The 18,896-nt window shown below is 37.7% G+C and overlaps 1 protein-coding gene across 1 annotated transcript in view; it reads left to right on the top strand.

Annotated features, from left to right (window-relative positions):
• Nucleotides 1–18,896, top strand: part of LOC150086853 (dnaJ homolog subfamily C member 2) — a 451,294-nt gene that overhangs the window by 11,957 nt on the left and 420,441 nt on the right. The window contains exon 2 of the mRNA XM_090371629.1: nt 18,443–18,642. Within this exon, the coding sequence (XP_090227755.1) occupies nt 18,443–18,642 (200 nt within the window). The remainder of the gene's footprint in view (nt 1–18,442; nt 18,643–18,896) is intronic.

Below are 18,896 nucleotides of genomic sequence, written 5' to 3'. Positions count from 1 at the left end.
ACAATTTGAAAATGGAAGAAGGTTATCAAATTGTAGCAGTGTGCTTAATGATTTTGTAATAACTGAGAGCAAAGTGGAGAAGAAATTGTTGAAGTTAAACATAAGAAAGGCACCTGGGGTGGATGGGATCTATCCAGTTATTTTAAAGGAGGCGGCAAAGCAACTAAGCAAACCCTTAGCCATAATTATGAGAGCATCCTTGGACTCAGGGGAGGTTCCCACGGACTGGAGATGTGCAAATGTGTCCCCAATTCACAAAGGGGGATCGAAGGGTGACACGAGTAATTACAGACCAGTTAGTTTAACTTCTGTTCCGGGTAAAATAATGGAGTCGCTGGTTAAAGATGCATTGCAGGATCATCTAGATAAGACTGCATCAATAATTCAAACACAGCATGGGTTTGTTAAGGGAAAGTCTTGTCTGACAAATTTGATTGGTTATTATGATGTGGTCACAAAGGAACTGGATGCAAAAAATAATTTTGATATCATATACTTGGATTTCAGGAAAGCTTTTGACACTGTTGCGCATGGAAGACTACTGTACAAATTGGAGCAGAATGGTATTAAGGGTAAGTTGCTACAATGGATAAAAGGATGGTTAAGTGGGAGAAGACAGAGGGTGGTAATCAATGGGTGCTGCTCTTCGTGGACTAATGTTATTAGTGGAGTCCCACAGGGTTCGGTGTTGGGTCCACTGTTGTTTTGTGTATTTATCAATGATATTGATGAAGGTATATCAGGCTTAATGTCGAAGTTTGCAGATGACACAAAGGTTGGCAGGGTTGTTAATGACAGTAATGGCAGTGTGCTACTGCAACAGGATCTAGATAATTTGGGCAGATGGGCTAAGAAGTGGCAACTGAAGTTCAACCTTGACAAATGCAAAGTACTGCATATGGGTAGAAGTAACCGCAGAGAAACGTACCAACTGTGTGGTACTACACTTAAGGTGGTAGAAAATGAAAAAGACCTGGGAGTAATTGTGCAGTCAGATATGAAGTTTTCTGAGCAGTGCAGACAGGCTGCTAGGGCGGGTCATGGGGTTTTGTCAATGATATATAGGAATTTTGCTAGCAGGGAAAAGGAGGTGATTGTCCCTCTGTATAAGGCAATGGTCAGACCACGCCTTGAGTACTGCGTACAGGTCTGGAGGCCTCATTTTAGGAAGGATGTAGATTTGCTTGAGGGTGTACAGAGAAGAGCAACACGATTGGTGAGGGGAATGAAGGGATTCTCTTACCAAGAGAGGCTTAAGTTCTGCAAATTGCAGTGGCTGGAGACTAGGCACCTGCGCTGTGATCTGATTGAGGTCTATAAGGCCTTGAATGGGTTGAGCACGCTGAATTCTGATGGGATCCTTCCACTTGTTCAGATTACCAACCTATGGGGACATAAGTTCAAATTAAGAAAGGACAGATGTAGAATAGATGTGCGGAAATTTGCCTTTAGCCAGCGGGTGGTTAATTGCTGGAACAAACTTCCATCTGTCGTTGTAGAAGTTGATAGGTTAAATAAATTTAAGGAGGAACTGGACAGGCATTTGTAGGGAATGGTGTGATTTTTTTTTTTTTTTTTGGCTGATGCTGCATAAGCTCCTACACTTGCTTTCTTGCATCATGTGCCACTACTACTACTACTACTTGAGTTTGCTGCCTAATCCATGTGTTTATCTTATCTAACAGTCTGATTCCCAGTATAATTCGTTCCATTCTTTGCTGTGTAGTTCTCAGCTTCTCTTCTATTCTTTTGGTGAGTGCCCAAGTTTCACTTCCATAAGTCATGGTGGGGAGTATACATTGGTTCATTATTTCATGTTTTAGACAAACTGGGATATTGCTCCTCAGTATGTGACTATATTTCCTGAATGCTATCCATCCAAAATTTATTCTTCTCTTGACTTCTAGCCATTTATCATTATTACAGCTAATGACTTGTCCCAGATAAGTATATGACTCCACCTTTTCAATTACTGCTCCTTCATTCATTATATCCTTTTCTGTGGCATACTTGTTCATTATTACTTTTGTTTTAGCCATATTCATCTTTAGTCCAAAATCCTTACCAACTCTGTATAACTGATTAAGATTTTCCTCTTAATTCTTTGGGATCGTGGCTTATGACCACAGTGAGTGAGAAAGTTTTTCTGAAAAGCAGAGGACTGTCTGTTGCTGTTTTTTATTTAGTTAGTGACTTCATGTGTCATTATTAATTAGCGATGACAAGTGCCAGCCAATGGTTCTTTCATGAAGCATATGCTGCCTCAGTGCTGAATCAGTATAGTAAACAATAGCAGTACAGCTTTTATCCATTTGTAGTTGATCAGAAAAAAAAACAAAAAAAAGAAAGACTGTACTATAATAATTGTAAGCAGGGTTGTTTTTATATAAACACAACTAAGTTATATAACTTGGTGAGTATTCATATATTTCCACTTACATAACAAGGATAAAGGTGATTTTACAAGGCGAAATATGGCTGCACCTGTTGTGTAACAGTGACTTTCGGTAGGATGCCCTTTGTCATCTGAGCCCCACACACTTACATGTTTTGCATAATAATTAATTTTGCCCTGAGGGCATACCATGCTTTTGAATATTTGAACTTACTAACTACTCTCTATTTGCTAGAGTCCATATAGACCTACCCTTTCCAATCCCAGGTTGAAACCATCAATCCCAGGTTGAAACCATCATTGGAAAAGCCACCAGCAAAATATTAAGCTGCCATTATCTCCTTTCCTGAAATTAAAACCAGTTTCTTTGCCTTAACAACTACTAATGGTTACTGTGATGGTCAGATATAAATTATTCTTGGCCCTAGTACTTTCCCTAATGTGCTCAAGAGAGAGAGAGAGAGAGAGAGAGAGAGAGAGAGAGAGAGAGAAAAAGAGAGAAACAACAATCATCTAGCTGATTTAAGAATTTTGTTCCCCATGGTGAGTTTTCCCTCAACTTGCTCTAATCAATTAGTACTAAGGCACCGATGTGGGAAACAACTGGTGCCGCCTTCTGCAAAACATTATGCCACTAAGCTATACGGGGCTGAAAGACCCCTACCGAAATTGCTAATGGGGATGCTCAGTCACTGTTCATCACGGTGAGCGCTAGCATCACATGAAGTTCAAAAAAGATATTAATTTTTTTTTCCAATGACTATCTAAAACGGAACCCCCTCGCGGAACCTCGGTAGAGAAACCCTGCATTAGCAGAATGGTAATTCAGGTAATTACGAAGTGAATGTAATGGAGTCCCCACTTTCTTCAGATCTATGCTAGCAGTTCTGATGGTATGATAGTTTTACCACTGTTTAAATCTTAGTTGAAAATTTTCATCCCATCTGCCAAATTTATCCAGGTCTTGTTGGAGTAGAATACCCTGATTACTTCATTAATAACTATTACCATCTTCATTAATAACCATTCCTATCTTGAGTTCTCTGTACAAGTCTGGCAGTCTCATTTTAGGAAGGAATGTAGCTCTGTTGAAGCAGGTGCAAAGAAGAGCAACAAGATTAGTGAAGGATACAAAATACTCTCATGATGAAAGACTGAATTTCTGCAAACTGCAGCACTTGAAAACTAGGCACTTATGAGGAGACTCAATTGAAATGTTTAAATGGATTGGATAAACTAAATACTGGTGGCATCCTTACTCTTTCTTGGACAACAAACATAAGAGGGCAAAATTTCAATCGAGGAACACTAGTTGCAGGATAGATGTGTGTGGAAGTTTGTTTTCAGCCAGAGGGTGGTTGATTTTTGGAATAAACTTCCATCCGGTGTTGTGGAACTAGGTAGTTTGAATAAGTTTAATGAATAATTAGAAGGAAGATTAGAAAAATTATTAGATTTGGAAAGGATTTTTTCTTTTTTTTTGGCTGATGCTACATAAGCTTGTTTCTTTGCATTATTTTTCACTGCTAACACTAATATACACTTAGACACTAAATTGCTTCAGCATTTTCTATAAATTTTAAAAAACAGCAAGGATAGGGTGGGCCCACTATAACATTATTCCATGAAGACTCTCTCTCTCTCTCTCTCTCTCTCTCTCTCTCTCTCTCTCTCTCTCTCTCTCTCTCTCTCTCTCTCTCTCGAACACACTGTACTCAACAAAATGAAATTTGACAGCCCATGTTTTAGATTGATACTATGTTCCAGTTATTCCTACAATATCAGCATTAGATGATATGACCAGAAACTCAGGTTCACACATTTTATAGACAATGCCTCTTGCTTTTTATATTTTTTTCTTTTTACTACATAATATATCCCTTATAATTATTTAAGTCTTTCTCTGTGGCAAGTAACTACTGAAGATTGTCTAATTCATTGCTCTTCTTATATACAGTGAAACTTCCCTTTAACAGACAGCCATGGGGAACGAAAATTTGTCCATTAGAGAGAAGTGTTCGCTAACGAAAAGTCTGAGGGAGAAAAAAAAAAGAAAGAAAGAAAAATCGTTAAACGTTTAATGTAAAAATTAAATTAAAATATATACAGATTTTGAACAATATTTTTGTAAATAATATACAATTACATACACGAGAGATAAAGAAAAATCGTTAAACGCTTGATGTAAAATTAAATTAAATTATATACAGATTTTGCACAATATTTTTGTAAATAATATACATACAATTGTGCTATGCATATTATGACTTTATCTTAAGAAAAATACATGCAGTAATCACTTATTTTCTTCTGCACCTTCTTCCGGCTGATAATTTTGTTTTCAACATTTGTTTGGAGTGAAGAAAACATCGAAAGTCCTTCAGTATCTTCTTCAGCGGCGAAAAACATTTTTAAACGATTGATTTGTATGAGCGCTTCTTCTATTTTCATCGGTGGTTCGTCGTTAATATGTTCGTCGACAGAATGACCTCCTTCCATTTCTTCATCCTCATGAGGAACTTCTTGAAAAATATCGATGATAATGTCGTTGATATCTATAGCACCATCTTCTGTAGTGAGGTTCGAGTCTATATCTTTGTAGCCAGGGTAGGGTCACTGGTAGCTGAAGTATCGTACATTATCAATAGATGTTGAAGTTCTTGTTCTTCTTGGTGCTCCACATTGCTGTTCACAACTTCAATTTTTGCGTTTGAGAAGCCAGACTTTACAAAACAGTTCACGACAATTTTTTTTCTAATTGCGTTTACTGAAGAGGAAATCCATTGAATCGCATCTAGGATGCTGATTTTCTTTGCAAGGTCACTCGCACATGTTACATCATTCATGTTTGCAATGAGATGTCTTAAAACACGTTTTCTGTAGTGAAGTTTAAATTTTTTTATTATCCCTTGATCCAAGGGCTGACACTCTGCAGATGTGTTTGGTGGCAGAAAAACGATTTGAATGTTGGACAATTAAATGTGCGGGTGAGATGCAGCATTATCCATGAAATGAATAATTTTTCTGTTTTGACGAATCATGTTTTGGTTAAAGTGACTTATCCATTCGCTCGTGATATCTTGTGTCATCCACGCTTTTTTATTAGATTTCCAATCAACATTCAAGATTCAACTTTATGCCCTTGAAACAATGAGGATTTTGTGGTTTTCCTATAACAAGAGGTTGTTCAAAGTCTCCCAGCATATTTGTACACAATAGTACAGTCAAGCGTTCCTTAGAAATTTTTCCACCCTGGCACTTTTCGTTTTTTAGACTCATTGTTTTTTCAGGAAGAACTTTAAAAAACAACCCTGTTTCGTCACAGTTGTAAATATCCTTAGCATCAAAATCACTACATAAATCTTCCAATTTGACGGTCCACTCTGTTACAACCCCAGTATCAACCGATCCACCTTCACCACTTACAGTTTTCGAAGAAATTTTATGCCGAGTTTTGAACTTGTCTAGCCATCCCACAGAAGCTTTGAACTCATTTGCTCCCATAGATTTCGCAACCTCCAAAGCCTTTTCCCTAATAATAGGCCCATTAATGGGAATTTTTTTAGCACGTGCGCGACAAAATCGAAGTCCAACAGTTTTCGGGAATGATTTTTGAACCTGATCATTTACGTGTTGCCAAAATTGTTTGAGCAGTTAATTTTTTTTCTATAGGATGTCGCTTACCTGCATCTTCCCGATTTTGAATTTTGCAGCGAGATTGCGAACACTATTTTTTTGCCGATCATACGCATTAATGAGTTCGACTTTATCTTTTAAACTTAAATGTTTACGAGAAGACATTGTGAACTTCACACGACACTGAATAAAACTGAAACTCAAAAGACAAAAGGCCGACAAAATCCTCCCCATGCACACACCGAATTCATCAGAAGTTTTACACGTGCCTTTCGGAAGTAGAAAATAAACACACGATTGAGGCAATACGTGGAAGAAACGTTCCTAGAAAAAGGGCCGTGAGCTCGCCCGCTGTCCGTTATTGGGAGATCAAATTAAGTGCTAATCTAAACGAAACAGTGCAGATTGCCTGTCCGCGTCCATTACAGAGAATGTCCGCTAGACAGAAGCTGAAAACACGTTAAAACCAATAGAGGAGAGTTGGGGAATTTGAAAATGTCCGTTAGGAGAAGTTTCACTGTATATGGAATTATGAGGTACAAAAGTACTTTTGAGGAGGGTGCAAGTGTAAACATAATATCCTTAATCTGAGTTTTACCATATACTTAGCATTAGCATTAGTAGAGGCATATGATGCAAGAAAGCAAGCTTATGCAGCATCAGCCAAAAAAAAAGAAAAAAAAAAAAAAGAAAACCCGCTCCCATTTCACCCCTCCGTTCGTTCGAAATACCTGTCCAGCTTAGCCTTAAATTTATTTAGGCTATCAACTTCCACAAGGGATGGAAGTATGTTCCACCACCCAACTACCCGCTGGCTAAAGGCAAATTTCAGGACATCTATCCTACATCTGTCTTTCCTCAATTTGAATTTATGCCCTCTCAGGCAATTATTCTGAGCAAGAGGAAGAATCCCATCAGCATTGAGCATGCTGTTTGCTTGTTTGTTTATTTGGTTTTTAGGAGCATTAGCAACTAAGGCCATATTGCTCCGGGGGATATGCGGTGGTCATTCCCTGACCTTTCAGCATCTTCCGTATTTGGTGATCATGGGCTCGAACCCCGGTCTAATCAAGAAGCGTGTGCTACGCACTGCTGCTCCTGTCCACCTGGCTACGGAGGCACCATTGAGCATTCTCAATCCATTCAAGGCTTTATATATACCTCATTCAGATCACCTCGCAGGTGCCTAGTCTCCAGACACTGTAATTTGCAAAACTTTTCTTCGTAAGAGCAACCCTTTGTTCCATTCACTAATCTTGTTTTCCTTCTCTGTACTCGTTCCAGCAGCTCTACATCCTTCTTGAAATGAGGCCTCCAGGCCTGTATACAGTACTCAAGGCGTAGCCTGACCATTGCCTTATACAAGGGAATAATCACCTCCTTATCCCTGCTAGAAAAATTCCTGTATATCATTGACAAGACACTGAGCTACTCTTGCAGCCCGTCTGCACTGCTCAGAGAACTTCATATCTGCATACTTGCTTCCCCTCTCCAAATTAGCAGCTTCCTAGAACTTTTAAGGTCTCCTCTATAGGATCAGCAAACACCCTTGCATCTTCTGTAGAAGTGATTGCAGACTTGCAGTAGAAGTGACTTGCAGACAACTTCTTCCTGTCCAGTATTAGGCCTAGTGGCCTATTACAGTCTCTCTCCAATTTTTGCAGGGGTCTAGCTTTGTCTCTCCTACCCCAGGGTTGTAGTTTAGAATCTCTCTCTCTCTCTCTCTCTCTCTCTCTCGGATAGTATCCATCCTCCATTCTCTCTCTCCCTCTGCATTTGGATCCATCTGTTTCTCTATGAGTCTATAACATTCATTACTAGGATTGTCTCCAGTTCTGACAGGATGCCTTGATTCGTTTTCATGTCAAGTCTGGTACAGCCTGTGTTTCTGTGCATAAAGCATGTTTCTGCACCAGTCAACCTCCTCCTATCTCCTTTGCTTATTGTCCACGCCTCAGAGCCATAGGTTAGGATAGGTCTGGCAAGGGTGTTATGTATTTGTGTTCTTGTTTTGTTATGCACCAGATTAGATTTGAAAATATGATTTATACTTTTAGTTATTCCTATGTAATTATTTTTTGCTCAATATCTTTTTTTTTCATAGGACAGGTAGTATCCTAGGTATTCAAAAGTATTAACTTGTTCAATAATATTATTGTCAATGCAGATCTTGCTTCTTATTGGATCTCTTCCTTTAAATGTCATCACTTTTGTCTTTGAAGTTGAAATTTCCATATCAAATGATTTTGCTATTTTGTTTAATGAGAAGGTGGCTTTCTGCAATGAGTTCTCATTTTCTTCTATTAGAACCAGGTCATCAGCAAAGAGCAGTGTGTCTATTCTTTCTTTGTGGCTAATTTCAATGCTTGTCTTGGAGGTTTCCTCCATTCTCTTATAATATGATTTATATATATGTCGAAAAGAAAGTGGGGACAGTCCGTGTTCCTATCTCACCCCTGTATTTATTGTCTCCAATTTGATTGTGATTCAATCTTAATTTTTATTCTATTATTTTTATAGATATTGAGGATGGCCTCAATCAACTGGTTTGGTATATTGTCTTCTTTTGAGATTTCAAATAGTTTTGTTTGGTTCACCTTGTCCATTTTTGTAATCTATGAATAGGAGATGGGTTTCCAAATTAAACTTGCTTCTTTTTTCTATCAGGAGCTTGAGTGTGAAGTAAACATCCATTCATGATCTTCCCTTCCGGAACCCGTTTTGTTCTTCTCCGAGAATGTTTTCATAATATTTATTAAGTTTCAGTTTTAAAAGGCTCGAGTATATTTTATATCCTGAGTTCAGGAGACTGATTCCTCTATAGTTATCGCATTTGTTTATATTGGCTTTTTTGAAAATTGGCACTAAAAGAGCATTTTACCAGCTATCTGGTGGCCCACAAAAAGTATATTCATCAGTTCAAGTAGTTTAATTTCAGAATTTTTTCCCGAGTATTTGATGAGCTCTATGTTAATTCCATCGTTGCCTGGACATTGTTGGTTTTTACTATTTTTAAGCACTGTTTCCAGTTCTTCATTAGTGAATGCTCCTATTATGTTATTGTTAGATGTTGTTTTAGCCAGGGGAGGATCAACTGTGGTCCATAAGTTTTTATAATATTTGAGCCAATCTTCTAATGGTATTGTGTTAATTTTGACTGTTTCCTTGAGGTTATTGTTCATGTGTCTTATTACTTTGTATACTCTAGTATGGGGCTTATTAATGTCTTTTTCTAAGTTGGTGACAAAATTGTTCCATTGATCTCTGTGTCTTTTTCGTGTTTCTCTTTGCCATGGCTCTTTTATGTTTATATTCTTCTTCATCTTCTGGTTTTTTTGTTATCCATTTTAGTATTAGCATTAGCATTAGCATTAGTAGAGGCATTTGATGCAAGAAAGCAAGCTTATGCAGCATCAGCCAAAAAAAAAAAAAAAAAAACCACTTCCACTTCACCCCTCTGTTCGTTCAAAATACCTGTCCAGCTGAGCCTTAAACTTATTTAGGCTATCAACCTCCACTACAAGGGATGGAAGTCTGTTCCACCAACCAACCACCCGCTGGCTAAAGGCTCATCTATCCTACATCTGTCTTTCCTCAATTTGAATTTATGCCCTCTCAGGTGATTTTTCTGAGCTAGAGGAAGAATCCCATCAGCATTGAGTATGCTTAAACCATTCAAGGCTTTATACACCTCTATCAGATCACCTCGCTGGTGCCTAGTCTCCAGACACTGTAATTTGCAAAACTTAAGCCTTTCTTCGTAAGAGCACCCCTTTGTTCCATTCACTAATCTTGTTGCCCTTCTCTGTACTCGTTCCAGCAGCTCTACATCCTTCTTGAAATGAGGCCTCCAGACCTGTATACAGTACTCTAGGTGTGGCCTGACCATCGCCTTATACAATGGAATAATCACCTCCTTATCCCTGCTGGAAAAATTCCTGTATATCATTGACAATACTCCATGAGCTACTCTTGCAGCCCGTCTGCACTGCTCAGAGAACTTCATATCTGCCTGCACAACCACCCCCAAGTCCCTTTCATTCTCTACCACTGTCAGTGTTGTACCACAGAGTTGATACGTTGCTCTGCGGTTGCTGTTTCCCATGTGTAGTACTTTACATTTGTCAATGTTAAACTTCATTTGCCACCTCTCAGCCCATCTGCTCAACCTTTCCAGATCCTGTTGCAGCAGCATAGTGTCAGTAGTGTCCTTGACAACCCTGCCAACCTTTGTATCGTCTGCAAACTTGGACATTAAGCCCGATATACCATCATCAATATCATTTTGATATGTATTCCTTTTTTCCTGAATGATAGTGCCGATTTCTGCATCTCACTGTCGCAATCCCTTTTTAATCACCCTTTGCTTTTTCATACCCAGTGTTGCCTTTGCTGATTCTTCCAAGATTTTGCAAAGGTGGCTCCAGTTATCTTCTGTATTTACTCCTGCAAGGTAGTTTGTTAATTTCTTATCTATTTCTTGTTGGTATTTCTTCTTTATTTTGGGATCATGTAGGGAACTTATTTTATATAGGCAGTTGCTCCTTTTTATGCCTCAGCCACAATGGAGGGAATCTCAAGGTAGTCACAGTTAAGTGGTCTTATTCAATTTCATATCCTCTAAAAACACTTGTGTCGAGTATGAATTTTCCTACTTTGCTGTTTGCCAAGGTATTATCTATAATGGATTTGTTCCTCTTGCAGACGTGTATATTTTTGTGCATCTTTATGTTTAAATATTGTGTTCATTATTTTTAAATTATTATAGATCAAGAAATCCATTAATCTGTGGCCATATATATTTTTGGTTGTTTCCCCAAAGTTGTCAATGATTTTGGATTTTAAAATTAGCTCCAAATCGAAGAACACTTCTAATTGGGTGTTTGATTTTATCCTTCATATTTTTTCAGCTATTTCTACTTTAGACAGGTTATTTATTGGGTGGATTGCTCACTGATTTAAGCCTTTTATTGTTGTGATGAAGTGCTGTTGTTGTCTTGCTTTCGGACATACTTCAAGTATATGTAAATAAGAAAGACCTTGTAGACATTGTGGCAAACAAGGCCATATCTTTGCTGAGTGTGTCCCAGCAAGGATCAACCAGGTGCCTCCATAGCCAGGTGGGAAGGAGCAGCAGTGCGTAGCACACGCTTCTTGATTAGACCGGGGTTCGAGCCCGTCACCACCAAATACGGAGGATGCGGAAAGGTCAGGGAATGACCACTGCATATCCTGGAGCAATATGGCCTTAGTTGCTAATGCTCCTAAAAACCAAAAATAACAATAATAATAACAAGGATTAATCGCCTATCTGCATTAATTGCAAGAAGTGCAAACGTGATGCTAATCATTCGGTCAGAAATATCAGCTGTCCTGAATACAATAAAGGCCCAAGACACAGTAAGACAATGAACAGTTCCCTTCTAATATCACAGTCTTATCGAGTTCAAGAACTTCCCAGCCAAATATCTCGACTGTCAACTTAAAATTTCTGCAAGCCAATGCTCACCATTCATGCACTGTCAGATGAGCTATGTCGTGTGTCTGAGGAGGAACTCATTGATATTCTTATTCTTCAAGAACCATAGCATAGTAAAGCACAAATTGTTGGATATCCTTGCACTTCTCGGATGTTACAACCAACTCATTTAGATCCTAAAGTAGCCATCGTAATATTTAATAAAAATATTGACGTTTTACTTTTGTCCTGTTTAACTTCACAGCATGGTACTTGTATTCAAGTCATGAGCCCTAATCACGTGGCTTATGTTATCTCAATGTATTGCCCTCCATCAGCTTACATAATTTCTCACTTACACTACATCAATTCCGTATTCATTTTATTAGATCCTATTCCTCTGTTAATTTTACTCGACTCAAACTCCAAGCCTGCATTGTGGCATAGTTCTTTCACAGATGCTTGGGGATTACTGCTTGAGGATACCATCTTCTCCCATCAGCTTACTGTCTTGAATCAACCAAACCAGCCATGTACCTTTTCTAATTCCCTGGTTGAATCAAATATAGACATTTTTCTGGCCACAGCCTTACATCGTTCCTTATATTACTGACTGGCATGTAGAAACTGACCTAACAAGTCATCTATTATAATGCTCTATCATCTTCCTGCTGGGATCAACTCATCCTCTTCGTAATCTCATACGTAATCTCTTAGTAACATAAAATGGGATCGTTTTAATCATTGTTCTCTCTGATTTGCCTGAAGACAACTTAGAAAATTTAATTCTCTTACCGCAAACAATTAGCACTGCAGATTCAAAACATTATCATTACTGTAATTCAGAAATCTATGCATAAAAAGAAGCTAAAAACTAACTGCACACTCTGGTGGAACAATGAACTTTCTTCTACTTGGAAACTTGTACACAAAGCCAGAAGAAATTTTCAGCCCAAACAGCATACTTGGCCTCAAGAAGAAGTTAACAGATTACATGATGAGTACAAAACTCAAAAGAAAATACGTAAAATTGATTTATGAAAGCAAATTGCAATCCTGGCACATTTTTGTCCGTACATCTGGAAATAATAATTCTTGTGGTATCATTTATAAAATTGCTAAAAATAAAATGATCCTAGGTGACATCTAACTCCATTACCTCCAACAGTGTGAAAACAAATTAACAGATTCCATAAATGCCATTTTGGACCAACTGCTGCCTAATGATAATCTTACTATTGACACTTCATATCATCTATGTATTCGAGATTGTAACCAAAAATACCTTCCTTTAGAAGAAACAAGTCCATTCACTGCAGAGGAACTGACTTCAATCCTGAATAAAATGAAGTCAAACAAACGTCCTGGTGATGACCTGATTGATAATATATTTATCAAAAATTTTGATGACCTCAGGCTCAAAGTTCTACTTAAATTATTCAACAACTGCTTAAATACTAGAATGTTTCCCAAACTATGGAAACGAGCCATTCTTAAGATTTTACATAAACCTGGTAAACCACTAGACAATGCCAGATCCTACCCTCCCATAGCCTTGCTCTCTCACCTTGGAAAAGTGTTAGAGAGACTAATCGCTAATAAAATAACCACATTGCAGGGAGCTACAAGCTCGACATCTTCTCTTTAATACGTTTTGGCAAGGGTTTGGATGCGAAGATGCCTTATTAGAACTTCACCACCTTATTGAAAGCTCCACTTCCAAGTACATTATGGCAATCTTTATAGACTTTGAGGGCACTTTTGATACTTATGGTGGGAAAGCGCTCTCAGTAGACTTCATTCCAATCATTGCTCCCTTCAGCTTTATAAACTTGTTAGAAATTACTTTGCTGATTGCACTGTCACTGTCATCACTAAAAGCACGAAAATTCACAGATCTCTCTCCCGTGGTTGCCCCTCAAGGATCAATTTTGGGTCCCTTGATTTGGAACCTAGTTCTTGATGATTGGCTGCTTAGGACTACTGAATTTCAAAATGTGCAGCAACTTGCATATGCAGATGACCTTATCATTTTGGTGATTGTAAACTCAAGATCTGATTTAGAACTGTGCCAATAAAGTACTCCTTGAACTATCGTCCTGGTTCTCTAAGAACAAATTGAAATTATCCCCAACCAAATTGAAGGTTACGGTTTTTAAACACAAATTAGACTATGGCAGACCACCAGTTGTAAAACTTGACAAGAAATCACTTCCACTTGTCCAAAGCACCAAATTTTTAGGAGTCATCATCGACGATTGCTTTTCCTTTATTGCACCTATTCAACACCTGTCTGTCAAAGTTAAGAATTTTACTGCAGTGCTGCTCCCAATTACCAGACAAGACGGGATTGAACACCAAAACCCTACATCTGTTTTATAATGCTGCTGTAATCCCAATTACAACCTATGCTGCCAGTCTTTGGTTTAGACATACTGCACTCAAAACTGTATAAACTAAGTTATCCACTATTCAACATTGTTTTCTCCTTGGCTTACTTCATGCTTTTCGAACAGTATCAACTCCAGCTCTACAGACTCTTGTGGGCACTATACCACTTGACCTGCATGTTGTGTCTTTGTTTTTACATCCGCAGATGCATTTCTATGGAATTTCAGGGAATCATTTTTAACCTTCAGGCTGATCCCAAAACTGAATGAACCCGATGGTGGAATTTGTTAGTCAACACCTGGCAGAATAGATGGAATTCTACTGAAAAAAGGAGCCATTTCAAAAAAATTTGTTCTTGATGTAACTACACTGCTTTCACCATCCACCAGAAAATGGTTTCACCCTCACTGTTTACCTCCTTCATACTAACTGGACATGGTTCTCTTAACGCAAAACTTTACCAATTCAGACTTTCTAATACAGTCTCCTGTCGATGTGGGCTACCAGAAGACTCTTCTCACGTCCTTTTTGAATTCTCCATTTACGAGGACCTAAGATTGGCTCTTAGGGCAATAGTTCCAAACTTGTCTCCTGGACGTGAGGAGATCCTCATATCTATCAATAAGTTCCAGGCCCTTCAAACCTTCTGCAATGCAGTCTCGTGTCGATGTGGGCTACCAGAAGACTCTTCTCACGTCCTTTTTGAATGCTCCATTTACGAGGACCTAAGATTGGCTCTTAGGGCAATAGTTCCAAACTTGTCTCCTGGATGTGAGGAGATCCTCATATCTATCATTAAGTTCCAGGCCCTTCAAACCTTCTGCAATGCTTTAATCGCAGAAAGACTCAACTTTAATGTTAATTCAAGAAATCAAACTGAAAACACATAAATAATTATACAGCCTGTTGCCTGGTCTGTCATTGTGATGATGTCATATACAAATTTTTTGTGGTTTTCAAGAACACACGAAGGTTTTAACAGATGCTGCATTTTTCTGGCTCATTCGTTATCAAGACTCTCCACAACTAAATCCTTTCTCTGCTCGGTGATACTGTCATCAACCAATGACTTCTGATACCACTCTAGATTAACAGAACAGATTTTTATCTAGAACTTGTTCCTGCCTTGCAGATCTTGTTTTTGGATGACATTACTACTGCTGTTTGACTGTACACCTTTTCTCCTTATGGACTACTTTGGGCAGCATTGGATCAAGATGTGGACAAAGACATGGATAAAGAGATTTATTTTTATTTGATTTAGTTCCTCTGCTGTCACTTAAACCTAAGGTCAGTCATTCTTTGACTTAGTAACTTATTCTGCTGGTAATGTCACTTATTAATACTGTGGCCTTATGCCTTTTGAGAAAGGTTTGAGCGTGATATATGCGTATTTGAACTAATTAATTGTGCTGTATATGCTTTGATAATGTATTTGACAGTTATGTTTAATTTGCTTTGATGTTCTGATGTCTAATTACACTGAGTTTGTTGTGATAAAGTTGTTATTGAGGTTTGAGTAATCTACTGGCTTCCATAGTTGAGTGGTCAGGGGCGGGAGTGCAGTAGCACACGTCTTTGAATAGACCGGGGTTCAAGCCTCTGACTGCTAAATACAGTCGATCTGTCAACCTGCACTGGACCAGCATGGCAGATTATGGTCCATTTCCCTCAGCATGAATTGTTGAGGAGGCTTCCATCCTGCAGTATACCTTTTTTTTTGTTTTACTCTATTTTAAACTTCTTGCTCTACCTTGCCTTCAACCTGTTTAAATATATTTTAGCCATTCTATTGGCCATCTGGCTAGTTAAGTTGTTTGCTTAAGATGATATTTCTTTTATTTTATGAGTGTTAACCTATTAGAAATTGTATATAGAACTACAGATATTGTTGATCGTTCTTCTGTAGTTACATAGTTTCTCTCTCTTTCTCTCCACATGATGTTAAACAACAGCTAATGGGGGGAACCCTGAACCGCCAATCAACAAATGAAAATAAATGAATGTATTTGTATTATTCTTTTGCTCCAATAGATAGAATAAATAATTATATCTTTAATTGATTTGTGAATCAGAATTGATACTTCTGCTCTTGCTCGGTCTTCTTTTCTAACACAACTGTAGACATGGACATAGTTGTTGGTTTCTCTTGTTTCCAGAAGTTTCTTTTTTGTCTCTGTCAAAACAGCTACTTTAATTTTCTTTTGCATTAGAATATCATAAATTTGATCTTCCTTGTGAATAATACTTCTTATGTTTCAATTAGCAATGAATGTTTTTTCTTTTTCCAATCGTTATCCTTAGCCGGTCCAGGATCATTTCCATCCAAGGCAGTCCTGAACTTTTTTTTTTTTTTTTTTTTTTTTGAGTCTTGAAAGTAGGTGAAGGAACTTGTAGATTGGTTACTAGCCAAAACACACATTGTCCAGTGACAGGACTGCTGTCTGAGGCTGTTAGACCAGCAAACACAACATTTTGACCTATTTTAATATTTTGGCATTTTCTAGCATCACTTTATATTTCTTGACCAAGTCATCAGTGTGATTTCCATATTCCCTTTAGTTCTCTGACAACAGATTAATAACATCATCAATTTTAAAACATGGTAGGCATACCCTGGTTCTGTTATATCCATGTATGATAATATTCTCAATGAAGCATCTTACACTACGATATGTGACTTTAATGTTTTGTATCGAATGATCCAAAAGTTCATTACCAAAGATCTAGAGTTTCCATACCATTTGGAAACTTTTGCCACTGATTATCATAACTTAAATGCTAAATATTTTGATTAACTGGTTACAAGTACAGGTCGACCATCACTAATCTGGCGGCTTTGGGATCTGTGGGGTGCCGGATCACCGTTGGTTATTTTAGCACATACATTTTATCCAACAGCTAACCACCTCCTTCTACCTTTAACACGTTGACTGTCAAGGTAGTTTAAGAAAAAAATTCCCTGGGGGGGCCAAAAATATTTAGGAAATAATTTGATTAGTAATTCTAAAATAAATATTGTAATGTCAGTATTGTCATTTTTTTGCTTAAAATATATAAAAAAAAAAGACTTTTTTTATGTCGCATATATGTTTTATAACTAAAGTATGTTGGTTACTTTATTTCCTGAGAAGCTGTGTCGGCCACAAACGTGTGATGCTATTACGGCATACATATGATTGTGATTAGTTTATTGCACCCGTGGTGAGCACTGCAATAAAACTAATTGCGATAAAATAAGTTCTCAAACGTCACAATAAGTTTGTCAGTATTGTTAGAGATTTTGTGAAAACAAGTTCATTAGCGCGCTGTATTTCATATTGTGTTGTGTTTTTCTGCAAGTTTGTATAAGTGTGTTGTAAAAAAAAAAAAAAAATCTGAAAAGGAATAGCTAAAAGAAAATTACTAAGGTAAGAGGAACTGAGAGAAATTTTTTTTTCTAGAATTTACAATTAAGCAGAGTTAAACTTCTCACAGACACACCGCTGTCGAGTTTTTTCAGAAGTTCAACTTTATCTGTTATGAACAATGTACAGCGTTTGTGTTTTACACCACGAGAGGCACTTTATCCATTGGAACCACGGCTGGGGCTAGATATGAGCAGGTTATAATAATAAATGTAGAAAAACAAGTGGGAATGGCTTGCCAGTGTTTATGAGTTTGCGCCAACAGCTGATGCTGCAACCAACGCCACCAAAACAGTAGCCGCAGGTCGGTGTGCCGACCTGGGAAATTTGAAATTACGTTCGTGGAAATTATGTCCGAATTAGCGGTGGAGCCGGATTAGTGATGGTCGACCTGTACTACTAAACTACCAGTCTAGCTACAATACAGGGTAATTGAAAAAGGTGTTCCTGATTTCCCTTTTAATTATTCGGAAATATTTGATCAATTGCTATGATCTTAGCAGCAAACAATGTAGTAACTCACTAAGTTTTATTTGACACTTCAACAATGACCTTGGCTGCACCGTGATTGTGTGTAGAATGACTCTGTGCACCACTTCAGTCAGTGTCAGTAAAATGGCGACCGTGCAACATAAAGCATAGTGTGTTGTAGTATGCTGAATTTAAATCTGTCACAACAGTGCAAAGTCAATACTAATGTACTTACAGACAAGATGCGCCAACAGACAAGACTATAATACTTTGGTTTAATCAGTTTAAGGAAATTGGCAATGTCCATTTTACTGAAACTGACTGATGCATTGTGCATAGGAGTCATTATGAGCACACTCACAGCACAGCCAAGATCATTGTTGAGGTGTCAAATAAAACTTAGTGAGTTACCACACTGTTTGCTGCTAAGATCACAGCAATCGATCAGATATTTCCAAAGATAATTAAAAGGGAAATCAGGGACACCTTTTGCGATGACCCTGTATTATTTACAGTATTGTTTATATTCTGATACTATTTATAATTATTCTATTTGTTAAATGATGATGAGTTATTACAAATATGGCTCATTTATTATTGCTTGGTTTCATTAATTGTAGATAAGATCTCTTCAGTAATTTGTAAGAAATATTATTTCACTGACATTATATTTTGTTTAATTAGTATACACCAAAGTTAAAGTAGAACCAGTTGGTCGATGGTATGAAGTTCTTTGCGCTCGTCGGAGAAATCGTCACACTGTGTCGTTACATTCAGCAGTAGAAAGCAGTGAGTCAGAGGATGAAGTAGTAAGTCAAGAAGAGCCAGACGATGATGATGATGATGATTCTTATTTACGCAGTTTGGACCCTAAGGATTGGAAGGTTAAGTTATTATTAATTTTTTTTATATGAAATTAATTATAGAATAAGTTACTTGTATTCAGCCAATATAATTCAGCCAAACAAGCCTGTGGCAGATATAAGCTAGTCTGTATTCAAGTCACAAAGGAGGTTAGGCAAGTAAAGCTTGATTATGAGAAATCCTTGGCAAAGGATGCAAAGAAAAACAACAGACTTCTTTACTTATATAAACTCTAGAAGGAATGGGATAAATCAGATTGGTCCACTTGATGATG

This window comes from Mastigoproctus giganteus, chromosome 4 (assembly GCF_048544385.1).
Source record: "Mastigoproctus giganteus isolate SK-2022 chromosome 4, ASM4854438v1, whole genome shotgun sequence".
Lineage (NCBI taxonomy): Eukaryota > Metazoa > Arthropoda > Arachnida > Uropygi > Thelyphonidae > Mastigoproctus > Mastigoproctus giganteus.
This window is presented reverse-complemented; position numbering and strand designations above follow the sequence as displayed.